This window comes from Euprymna scolopes, chromosome 18 (genome assembly GCF_053919585.1).
Source record: "Euprymna scolopes isolate OS-2025 chromosome 18, ASM5391958v1, whole genome shotgun sequence".
Classification (NCBI taxonomy): domain Eukaryota; kingdom Metazoa; phylum Mollusca; class Cephalopoda; order Sepiida; family Sepiolidae; genus Euprymna; species Euprymna scolopes.
The window spans coordinates 99,648,264-99,661,108 of NC_136499.1; the positions used below are offsets into that span (position 1 = coordinate 99,648,264).

General features: G+C 31.0%; 1 protein-coding gene across 2 annotated transcripts in view; it reads left to right on the top strand.

The window, feature by feature from the left end:
* LOC145297712 (wings apart-like protein homolog) overlaps positions 1 to 12,845 on the top strand; it is a 427,159-nt gene that overhangs the window by 271,991 nt on the left and 142,323 nt on the right. For both annotated transcript variants that reach the window (XM_080143917.1, XM_080143918.1), the window contains one exon: positions 10,211 to 10,314. In XM_080143917.1, the coding sequence (XP_080000043.1) occupies positions 10,211 to 10,314 (104 nt within the window). The remainder of the gene's footprint in view (positions 1 to 10,210; positions 10,315 to 12,845) is intronic.

Sequence of the window (12,845 nt, forward strand, 5' to 3'; positions counted from 1 at the left end):
ATCTCTTTTTCTCATTTTCATCACCCCTTTTTTTTTTTCAATCTCTTTTTCTCATTTTCATCACCCCTTTTTTTTTTTGTCAATCTCTTTTTCTCATTTTGATCACCCCTTTTTTTTCTTGTCAATCTCTTTTTCTCATTTTCATCACCCCTTTTTTTTGTCAATCTCTTTTTCTCATTTTCATCACCCTTTTTTTTTTCAATCTCTTTTTCTCATTTTCATCACCCCTTTTTTTTTCTTGTCAATCTCTTTTTCTCATTTTCATCACCCCTTTTTTTTTCAATCTCTTTTTCTCATTTTCATCACCCCTTTTTTTTCTTGTCAATCTCTTTTTCTCATTTTCATCACCCTTTTTTTTCAATCTCTTTTTCTCATTTTCATCACCCCTTTTTTTTTCAATCTCTTTTTCTCATTTTCATCACCCCTTTTATTTTCTTGTCAATCTCTTTTTCTCATTTTCATCACCCCTTTTTTTCTTGTCAATCTCTTTTTCTCATTTTCATCACCCCTTTTTTTCTTGTCAATCTCTTTTTCTCATTTTCATCACCCCTTTTTTTTTCAATCTCTTTTCTCATTTTCAACATCCCCCTTTATTTTCTTGTCAATCGCTTTTCTCATTTTCATCATCCCCCCCCTTTTTTTCTTGTCAATCTCTTTTTCTCATTTTCACCCCTCCCCTGTTTTTTCTAGTCGATCTTTTTTCTCATTTTCATCACCCTTTTTTTTTAGTCGATCTTTTTTCTCATTTTCATCACCCTTTTTTTTTTCTTGTCAATCTTTTTTTCTCATTTTCATCACCCCTTTTTTTTTCTTGTCAATCTCTTTTTCTCATTTTCATCACCCCCTTTTTTTTTCAATCTCTTTTTCTCATTTTCATCACCCCTTTTTTTTTTCAATCTCTTTTTCTCATTTTCATCACCCCTTTTTTTTTTTTCAATCTCTTTTTCTCATTTTCATTCACCCCTTTATTTTTCAATCTCTTTTTCTCATTTTCATCACCCCTTTTTTTTTCAATCTCTTTTTCTCATTTTCATCACCCCTTTTTTTAAATCTCTTTTCTCATTTTCATTCACCCCTTTTTTTTTTCAATCTCTTTTTCTCATTTTCATCACCCCTTTTTTTTTTTTCAATCTCTTTTTCTCATTTTCATCACCCCCTTTTTTTTTCTTGTCAATCTCTTTTTCTCATTTTCATCACCCCTTTTTTTTTTCAATCTCTTTTTCTCATTTTCATCACCCCTTTTTTTTTTCAATCTCTTTTTCTCATTTTCATCACCCCTTTTTTTTTTTTCAATCTCTTTTTCTCATTTTCATCACCCCTTTTATTTTCTTGTCAATCTCTTTTTCTCATTTTCATCACCCCTTTTTTTCTTGTCAATCTCTTTTTCTCATTTTCATCACCCCTTTTTTTTTCAATCTCTTTTTCTCATTTTCATCACCCCTTTTTTTTTCAATCTCTTTTTCTCATTTTCATCACCCCTTTTTTTTCAATCTCTTTTTCTCATTTTCATCACCCCCTTTTTTTTTCAATCTCTTTTTCTCATTTTCATCACCCCCTTTTTTTTTCAATCTCTTTTTCTCATTTTCATCACCCCTTTTTTTTTTTTCAATCTCTTTTTCTCATTTTCATCACCCCTTTTATTTTCTTGTCAATCTCTTTTTCTCATTTTCATCACCCCTTTTTTTCTTGTCAATCTCTTTTTCTCATTTTCATCACCCCTTTTTTTTTCAATCTCTGTTTCTCATTTTCATCACCCCTTTTTTTTTCAATCTCTTTTTCTCATTTTCATCACCCCTTTTTTTTTCAATCTCTTTTTCTCATTTTCATCACCCCTTTTTTTTTCAATCTCTTTTTCTCATTTTCATCACCCCTTTTTTTTCAATCTCTTTTTCTCATTTTCATCACCCCCTTTTTTTTTCAATCTCTTTTTCTCATTTTCATCACCCCCTTTTTTTTTCAATCTCTTTTTCTCATTTTCATCACCCCTTTTTTTTTTTCAATCTCTTTTTCTCATTTTCATCACCCCTTTTTTTTTTTCAATCTCTTTTTCTCATTTTCATCACCCCCTTTTTTTTTCTTGTCAATCTCTTTCTCATTTTCATCACCCCTTTTTTTTTTCAATCTCTTTTTCTCATTTTCATCACCCCTTTTTTTTTTCAATCTCTTTTTCTCATTTTCATCACCCCTTTTATTTTCTTGTCAATCTCTTTTTCTCATTTTCATCACCCCTTTTTTTCTTGTCAATCTCTTTTTCTCATTTTCATCACCCCTTTTTTTTTTCAATCTCTTTTTCTCATTTTCATCACCCCTTTTTTTTCAATCTCTTTTTCTCATTTTCATCACCCCTTTTTTTTTCAATCTCTTTTTCTCATTTTTATCACCCCCCTTTTTTTTCAATCTCTTTTTCTCATTTTCATCACCCCCTTTTTTTTTCAATCTCTTTTTCTCATTTTCATCACCCCTTTTTTTTTTTTCTTGTCAATCTCTTTTTCTCATTTTCATCAACTCTTTTTTTTTTTCAATCTCTTTTTCTCATGTTCATCACCCCTTTTTTTTTTCAATCTCTTTTTCTCATTTTCATCACCCCTTTTTTTTTTTCAATCTCTTTTTCTCATTTTCATCACCCCTTTTATTTTCTTGTCAATCTCTTTTTCTCATTTTCATCACCCCTTTTTTTCTTGTCAATCTCTTTTTCTCATTTTCATCACCCCTTTTTTTTTCAATCTCTTTTTCTCATTTTCATCACCCCTTTTTTTTCAATCTCTTTTTCTCATTTTCATCACCCCTTTTTTTTTTCAATCTCTTTTTCTCATTTTTATCACCCCCTTTTTTTTTCAATCTCTTTTTCTCATTTTCATCACCCCCTTTTTTTTTCAATCTCTTTTTCTCATTTTCATCACCCCTTTTTTTTTTTTTCAATCTCTTTTTCTCATTTTCATCACCCCTTTTTTTTTTTCAATCTCTTTTTCTCATTTTCATCACCCCCTTTTTTTTCTTGTCAATCTCTTTTTCTCATTTTCATCACCCCTTTTTTTTTTCAATCTCTTTTTCTCATTTTCATCACCCCTTTTTTTTTCAATCTCTTTTTCTCATTTTCATCACCCCTTTTTTTTTTTTCAATCTCTTTTTCTCATTTTCATCACCCCTTTTATTTTCTTGTCAATCTCTTTTTCTCATTTTCATCAGTCCCCTTTTTTTCTTAATCTCTTTTTCTCATTTTCATTGACCCCTTTTTTTTCTTGTCAATCTCTTTTTCTCATTTTCATCAGCCCTTTTTTTTTTCTTGTCAATCTCTTTTTCTCATTTTCATCAACCCCCCCCCATTTTTTTCTAGTCGATCTTTTTTTCTCATTTGTACCCCCCCTTTTTTTTTCTTGTCAATCTTTTTTTTCATTTTCATCATCCCCCTTTTTTTTTCTTGTCAATCTCTTTTTCTCATTTTCGTCCCCCCCTTTTTTTTCTTGTCAATCTCTTTTCTCATTTTCAACATCCCCCTTTTTTTTCTTGTCAATCTCTTTTCTCATTTTCACCCCCCCCCCCTTTTTTTTTCTTGTCAATCTCTTTTCTCATTTTCACCCCCCCCCCTTTTTTTTTCTTGTCAATCTCTTTTCTCATTTTCACCCCCCCCCCCTTTTTTTTCTTGTCAATCTCTTTTCTCATTTTCATCGCACCCCCCCTTTTTTTTCTTGTCAATCTCTTTTTCTTCTTTTTGACTCGTTTTTACTCTAGTCACTTTTTCGCACCCGTCTCTCCGTATCGCTCTCATCATTTATAGTTTAGGATATTTAATTAATAATTAAGTAATTTATCAAATCCTTCACATTTTCTCTCTCTCTCTCTCTCTCTCTCCCTCTCTCTCTCTCTTGTATGCAACTTATCGCTTTTATTGTTGTTGTTACTGTAAGCATTTTTTTTATATTTTTGTTTCTCTCTTTCTCTTATGCTTTATTGTTTCCCTCTCTCTCACACATTTTTTATCGTTTTTCATGTCTTTCTCTCATGCAACTTATCGTTCTTGTCTCTCTTTCTCTCTCATACATACTTTATCATTCTCGTCTTTTCCCCTTTCTCTTTCTCATACACACTTGTCGATTCTCGTCACTCGCTCTCTCTCTCTCTCTCCCTCTCCCTCTCTCTCTCTCTCTCTCTTGTATGCAACTTATCGCTTTTATTGTTGTTGTTACTGTAAGCATTTTTTTTATATTTTTGTTTCTCTCTTTCTCTTATGCTTTATTGTTTCCCTCTCTCTCACACATTTTTTATCGTTTTTCATGTCTTTCTCTCATGCAACTTATCGTTCTTGTCTCTCTTTCTCTCTCATACATACTTTATCATTCTCGTCTTTTCCCCTTTCTCTTTCTCATACACACTTGTCGATTCTCGTCACTCTCTCTCTCTCTCTCTCTCTCCCTCTCTCTCTCTCTTGTATGCAACTTATCGCTTTTATTGTTGTTGTTACTGTAAGCATTTTTTTTATATTTTTGTTTCTCTCTTTCTCTTATGCTTTATTGTTTCCCTCTCTCTCACACATTTTTTATCGTTTTTCATGTCTTTCTCTCATGCAACTTATCGTTCTTGTCTCTCTTTCTCTCTCATACATACTTTATCATTCTCGTCTTTTCCCCTTTCTCTTTCTCATACACACTTGTCGATTCTCGTCACCCTCTCTCTTCTCTCTCTCTCTCTCTCTCTCTCTCTCTCTCTCTCTCTCTCTCTCTCTCTCTCTCTCTCTCTCTCTCTCTCTCTCTCTCTCTCTCTCACACACACACACACACACACACACTTTGCACTATATTATTCTTTTTCATTGGTGGGGGGGGATTCTCTCAGTACATTTTTTTCTTCTAATTATAAAATTTAATCAATAAAAAGACTGTACATTTTGTTTACTTGGAAATAGCAACAAAATCATATAAAATAATGAACTGAACTTTTAAATGAGGTCAATGTTCTGAATTTTTTTTCTTCTTCTGTATATCTCATAAAAATGTCTTTTCTTGTTTTTTAAGTTCTAAATAATAAAATCAATTATTTTTGTCATTTGATCTTAGTGTTTGCTTCTGAAGATATAACTGTTAGTGTTTATTTTAAATTATTTCTGCAAAGAGAGGGGGAAGTGAGAGAGGAAAGAACAAAAGAGATAGAGAATTGAGAAGGTGGAAGAGAAATAACGAGAGAGAAATAATAAAAAAAAGGATGAAAGGGTTAAATAGAATTAAGAAAAAAGTAGATATATGTATCTATCTTATATATGTATCTTATCTTTGTAATATATATATATATATATATATATATATATATATATATATATATATATATTATTTACAGAAAGTTTAGATTAGATCAGTCATCGGTACCGTCGGTTTCAAACCTGATAATTAGGGACCGTTTTAGATACCCATATTAAACATATGTTTCCACTTCAGGTTCTAAAACAGATGAGTATCGGCTGAAGAGAGCTGGAAATGGATATCTAAAACGGTTCCTAATTATCAGATTTGAAACCAACGGTACCGATGACTTATCTCATCTAAACTTTCTGTAAATAAAACATAAATAATAAGCTCTTATTTTCGGATTTTTTCTTATAATAGAGCACTTTGCTGGAATCCTTTTTTCCAAAAAATATAACTGTGTGTGTAGGGGGGGGTAATAGATGAAAGAGAAGGAAAATATAGCAAAAGAAAAGAGAGAAAGAAAGAAAAAGATTAGAGGAGCAAGAAAATGAAATGTTAGAAAAGAAAGTGTGAAAAGAGAAAAGTGAGAAAACGAATGGAAGAGAAAATATAAGAATATAAGACGAAAGAAAAGAAGGGAAGAGAAATTGTGAGAAAAAGAAGAGAAAAGAAAATATGAAAAGGTGAGAGAAAAGATAATAATATAAGATTAGAGAAAAAGAAGAGGAAATAAATTGTGAGAAGAGAAACGTGTGATACATAAAACAGAAAAAAAGAGCGGGGGGGGGGGGTATGTGACAAAAAAAAAAGAGAAAAGGAAAATGAGAACAGGTGAGAGAGGGAGATAGAAGACGTGTATCTTTGTTTAACATATTTTCAGTCTTTTTAACAAGTAATAATTAATTAAATTCTCATAAGAAACCATGATTCAGAAATTAGCTATTTAAAAAAAAACATTAAGAGAGAAGGTCAAAATATGTTCTCTTTTTTTTTTTGTTTTTGTCAAAAGAACAATTCAACCAATTAAATAACCCTTTCTTAAGGTGACACAGAATTTGTAGTTCTTGTTTCTTTGTTCATGAATTCCTCGTAAGGTTTCGGATATCTACCATATATTTTCTGAAACCACACAAGATACATGTATATTTCATTTTGATCAAAATTGTACAATAATAATCTGTTTATATTTTATGATGGACAAGTGTATCCTATGTTATTGATAGCTTGAAACCTGAGCTATACACACTATTATGAAATTCTTTATTTGGCCAATCAACTCTGGTATTCTGACTTCCTTGTTCCTCCCACATCTCTCATAACCTCTCACAGACTCCCTGCGTTCCTTGAATCTCTTATGCCACTCAAAAACTGATGCTCGATTCATGCATGATCGTCCAAAAGCAGTGTGAAGCATTTCATACGTTTCTGTGTCATTTTTTCCAAGTTCAAAACAGAATTTTATTGCATATCATTCTTCTAAAGTGTCCTCACATCCAGATTGCATTTTTGAACTTCACCAGCCGTGACAATCAGATTTTATTAGGGTGTATTCCGATTCCTGCTGTAGCTGTTCATTTGAGCCTGAAATCATAAAAATTGGTCCGTCATCTCATAAGATGTATAGCTATAGCATACTGAATTTTCAAGAGACTACGACAATTTTAAATGGTTGTACAAAAATGTCTGGAAACTTATTTTAGGCACCTTGTATATAATTGCTAAGCGTTTATATTTTCTGAAACGATATTGCCAAAGATCTCCATATAAAATAATAATAACAATGAAATTGTTGTGCAACAACTCATCATGTGAATATAAGAACTCCTCCATATTTTTCCAAAATTATCAGATTCGGCATAAATAACCCAAAAGAATTGGTATGCTGTAAAATAAAACCACTAAACCAAACATTATGAATAAATATTTAAAGGTATAAACAGAAGTTTTTTTTCCAAAATTATTGAGTTCAGCATTAAATAGCCTGAAAAAAGGGTTGATATGCCATAAAACAACCAAACCTCCACATTCCTTTCTTTATGACTAATAAAAAAAAATAAAATATTAATCAGGATTAAATATAAAAATCACTGAAATCGATTGGAAAAATATTTATAGTTTTTAACAACACAAGCCAATGCATGACCTTATATGACTGGGGAAATAGATTATTTTATGCAGATGGTATTTATTAAAAAAAAAAAAGAAAGCTATTGATCACGAAATAGGGGCAGTAAAATATTGGCTTTACTTACTGATACAGTTAACTGAACCCAAGTTGCTATTTTACTTAAATATTAAAATCGCTGAAATCAATTGGAAATATATTTATAGTTTTTAACAACACAAGCTAATACATAACCTTATATGACTGGAGAAATAGATTATTTTATGTAGATAATATATATATATATATTTAAAAAAAAAAACAGAAAAAACTGTTGATCACAAAATAGGGGGAGTAAAATACTGACTTTACTTATTGATACAGTTAATTGAACTCAAGTTGTTATTTTACACACACTAAGGAGGAGAGTATTTGTGCAGTCATACCTTTCATCAGCATTATTAATAATAACAAGGAAGGTTTATTTAGAGTTTGGTAATCTAGAGAAAATATAACAAATATTGACAGAAGTAATAAATATATAGTTTCTGAAAACACTCATGAGGGATTGGGCTAATTTGATTGCTGAACAGATTAGCATATGAAGGTTTGGATTATTATCCTATCATGTATGAAAGCAGATGGGAAAACTCCATTTTATTATATACACTACACTTTGATACTGGCTAGAAAGTAGCGAACATAAATCAAATACCTTGTCTACATTAACATGAGCCAAGATGCTGAACATTTCCGAACCCTTAAGGACTTACCTTTCATATGTTTCTCTCTTATTTTCTGTGTGACCTTCCCACATTTAAATAAACGGATATAGAATTTCACAAGTGCATATATTAAAGGTTATAAATAAATATACATTATTCACAAAAAACTCCCAATAGAAAGTTGGTTTCCCTCTGTGAAATGTCCTTTTTTTCTTTTCTTTGTTGCAGCACCATTATTTTTCTACACAATCTTCCCGGAGCTTTTATTAATATGCTATTTAATAGCTTTACATAGCTTTGGTTTCAAAATAAAACATTCAGCCATATACAATGTTATATATATAATGTGTATAGTTTAATTATTATAATGCTCTGTCCGAGAAAGCATTGTTTATAAGTGTAGACACCTAATTTTTAGCAGGTTTAAATGACAATTTTCATCAACTACTAGTGTGTATATATATATATATATATATATATATATATATATATATATATATATAGTCTTTGAAGTTTTTAACCTTTAAAACTATACAAAAAATATTTTTTTTATCATTCATTAGAAAACCATCTAGTCAGTAAGTCATTTAATCACCTGCAATCACTGCATCAACTCGCTCTCGAATTTACTATAATACCAATAATTTATTTTTCAAGGGATCATCAGTTGTTTACCATGAAACACTGTTTCGGGGATTTAAAAACAAGACAGTATATTACATCATGGCTCCCCAGCAGTGTTGATCAAACACCACCACCCTTAATCTTAGGAAGAAGACATGTTACAAACATTTGATCCAATTTCCTATTCTTAATTGCAATTACTAACCTTTTCATACTATAAAAATGAATTTCTTACCTGTGCGATTCATCAATTTCCACATTTAAAATGGATACATTTTCTAATTTTTTTATTTATCAGTCTTATATTTATAAGATTAGGATTAATCCATTTAACTACTTATCACCCCCACTATGATTAGTATTTATTATATTTACATTCTTATTTATTTAAAATTAGATATATAAAGGTTAAAAATATTTTTACATATATACATTTTTTTTTTTTTTTTTTTTTAATTAATATATAAATTTATTATATGTAATTATAAGTACATTTTATACATTGCTAATATAGTTTTGGATTTCCTTTTATTAATATAGTCTGGTTTATCTTAAACGATTCAAAAGCATTAGGATAACGAACAAATGCTTTATTTAACTGTTTAAATATTTTATTTTTATCCCCACCTTGTTTTATCATCCGTATTACTAAGCTAGAAACTGGTGGTATAAAATCTGTTAATTTTAAAGTAATGGGAGCTATTCTCAAAAACTCTGACATAATGGTTCCATAAAACATAAAAACAGGGCAGGTGCTATCTTTATGGGGCATACGTACTATTTTAAAGGGGAAAGCGTTTCTTTTATCAAATATTTTATAAAGAAAAATCCCATCCTCAATTTTTATATCTAAATCCAGAAATGTAGCCTGTTGTCCTCTATGTTCGCAATTCAATTTTAATTCGTTTGGATATATAAGATGTTTATTTTTTTCGAATTCATCATTATCGTTTGTTTTTATATATATATATATATATATATATATATATATATATTAACAACCATCGAACTTATGTCAGCCGTTCATGATTAAAGTTCAATGGTTGTTACTTTTTTTTTTAATTTTAAACACCAAAAATGTATTAATAAAGAATAGAAAATTTGATTAAAAAAAAAAACAACAACAAAAAACAATGCATATAACTTTTTATTATAGTTGTTTATGTGTCAACGAAACGGTCCCTCAAGTATTTGAATGTTGAAAGGAAAATAATTTTACTGGAATCTAACTTAAAATTGTGTGTGCATAGAGTGCTCAAGGTAAAGCTGACACTTTTGAAAAGGAAAGAACGTTTTTGTAGAGAAAAGAAAGTGAGAGAAAAAAAGAAGAGAGGTGAAATGTGACAAAAAAAAAGGGGGGGGGGAAGAAAAAGTATGAGAGAGAAGAGAGAAAAGGCGAGTGAGAACATGAGAAGCGAAAAAGGAGTAAAGACTTGAAAGAAAGACCATAAATAAATATGGATTAGTTTGGAAGTCAATTTCTAAAAGTTTGTAAAACAAGTATTACAATGAATTTGATAATGATGAAACCTAATATTAAACTGCTTTTTTTTCTCTCTTTCTCCTCTCCTCCTTTTCAGTGTGTTCTTGTGTGAAGTCCTTAGAAAAATATGAAATGTCCATGTCCCACCAACACAGAAGGAAGCTAGAAAAAGTGGACAGATGTCTCCGGGTCCTGGAAAATGTAAGTGTCCTCTGTTTGATTTTATTTCAATCCCCAACCCCCGTTGCTTCTCATCTTTCCTAAGATTCCATATGATTGGTCTTTGCTTTCAATTTAAAACCCCATTCTCTTTGCTAAGAAAATTATTATAATTATAAGTCTGTAACAGGTTTCCTGTTTTGGATACAGATTTAAACTAAACATTGAAGGGACTTTAATGATTTATTAGTTCTTCTGATGATCAAAACTACAATAAAGTGTTAAGTTAAACCATATTTAGTATTTTTATAAAGATCTATCCGAAAGGTTATCAAGCCCTTTATGTGTGCAAGATCTGCTGTTTTGATTTGCCTTTTCCAATTTTGGAGCGTTTATATATATATGCAGTGCTCACGACTTCCACTCGTTCGACGCTCTAGATTGTCTAATGTATTTACCCGAATTCGCCATTTAATAGTTATTAATTCCCTTCATTCCCATGGTAATTGCTTGGTGGCCCTGAAGTAAAGGCTTAGCAAATGGTGCAAAACGTGGCTTCATGGCTGGGTTCGAATCTCATGACCGGCAGGAATTGTCACTTCCTACACTGATGATTGCGTAAGCATAAAACACTAGTTTCTGTAGGTATAAAAGAATAATCATTGTTTATATATATATATATATATGAGAGTGAGAGAGAGAGACTAGAATACCCATCCTAGGAGATGGGTAAAATGAATTACCTGAACAGAACAGTTTTGTACCACTTTATCTCCTTACCAGGCTCAAAGTCATGATTATAATGCTTCTTTATCTTAGGTCTAGAATCCTTATTCCAATTTTGATTAGAATCCATTAAATGATTTTGATTCTAAAAAATATCTCAAATTTATGGCTTAAGCTTAAGGAGTCTTAATATGAAATTGGAATTCAGTAAATCTTGTTTAATTTGTGTCTAATGACTATGGATCACATTCAATACAAATCTGAAATACTTGAATGTTGTGCCAATATTATTCCCTATACAATCTACTTACATGTTATGTTGATATGATTACAACGCAATTAGTACAAAGCAGTGTTCTGTAAATATGGAAAACCAGATCTATTCCTTACATACATGTGTTATTCAAGATGTCGTTAAATAGTAAACAATATGGAGCCATCAGCACTTACATGATCAATCTGACTTAATATCACATGTGCATCATGTACATCTAGCTGAACTTTTCAAAGATACTAGCGAGGGGTACCCGGCGTTGCCCGGGTGTTTGTAGGTGTGTGTGAAAAAAAAACAGGTGCCCATGAAAAAAAAAAGCCTTGATGACGTGCAGTTGGAAAAAAATACAGGTGCGCGTTTTTGATTGACGTGACGGCGATAGCTATTCAGCAGTTAGCATTTTGTGCGGGACAGTTTTTAATGAGGTCAATAAATCGGTTTGTTTGTTTGTTTGTTTGTTTGTTTGTTTGTTTGTTTGTTTTTAAAAACCCGCTCCCTCGTTTCGAAATGAAAGCTACCGTCTGATATGACGAAGTCGATATTGACCAAACGTTACTTAGCTCTCTAGAGACCACTGGCTCTGGGCCTGTGATTAGAGTCGAGTTTCGCTTTTTGTTTATACCGAAAACCGAATGTAACGCGTGCCGCTGCGGGGAAATGTGGAATAATTAACATTTGAAAGTCAATAAAATTAAATAGACAAGCGAGCTCCGTGGTTAACTGCGAGATATTACAATTTATAGATGATATAAAAAGTTTTAAGAAGTTGTGAAGCGAGCGAGCGCTTCTCTGAAAGAAGCCTTTTGTGGACATTGAGGAAAAGCGTACATACATACATACATACATACATACATACATTTTCGCTTTTATATTTATAGATAAAAGACAGACATGTACTGGGAATTCTATTTGCAAATGCTTATATTATTGAATTTCAAAAAAGAGGACTACCACACTGCCACATGATCATAACGTTGCGAGATCAGGATAACATCAAAACAGTTTATCAAATTGATGCAATTGTCAGCAGAGACATCAGGACCTGGAGATCCTGAGCTTTGTGATTTGGTTAAGTCTTAAATGGTACATGGTCCAACCTCAATGTAATTGTTTGATTATGTAATGAGATGTTTCTTATTGATGTGTGTGTGTTTTTTTTAATTTCAACTACCGTGAAATTTCCAGATTCTGCTAGTATTTATTAATGTCTAATAACTATTGTTAACATTTCATAAAACTCAGATTTCATAATTTTTATAAAATGCTTCCACTCCTTACCTTTTGATTCTCTTTGAAATTTAAATCAAACTAAATACAGCCCACATTTCGATCCCTTACATCTAGCATGTGTGTTCCAAAATTCACAATGGTCTATTAAATTAGTTTAGAAGTGAATCTTGTGCATACAAATATATAAACGCACACACATACGTAACTTTATATAGAAATTTATATATTATATTTCTCTTTATCTGTCCCTTCCTTTTTTTCTTGAAACTACTGGGATGATTTGTCAGAAATTTTGTATGAACCTTTGTTGTGATAAGGTGCTTCAAACTAAGTATTATGGTAT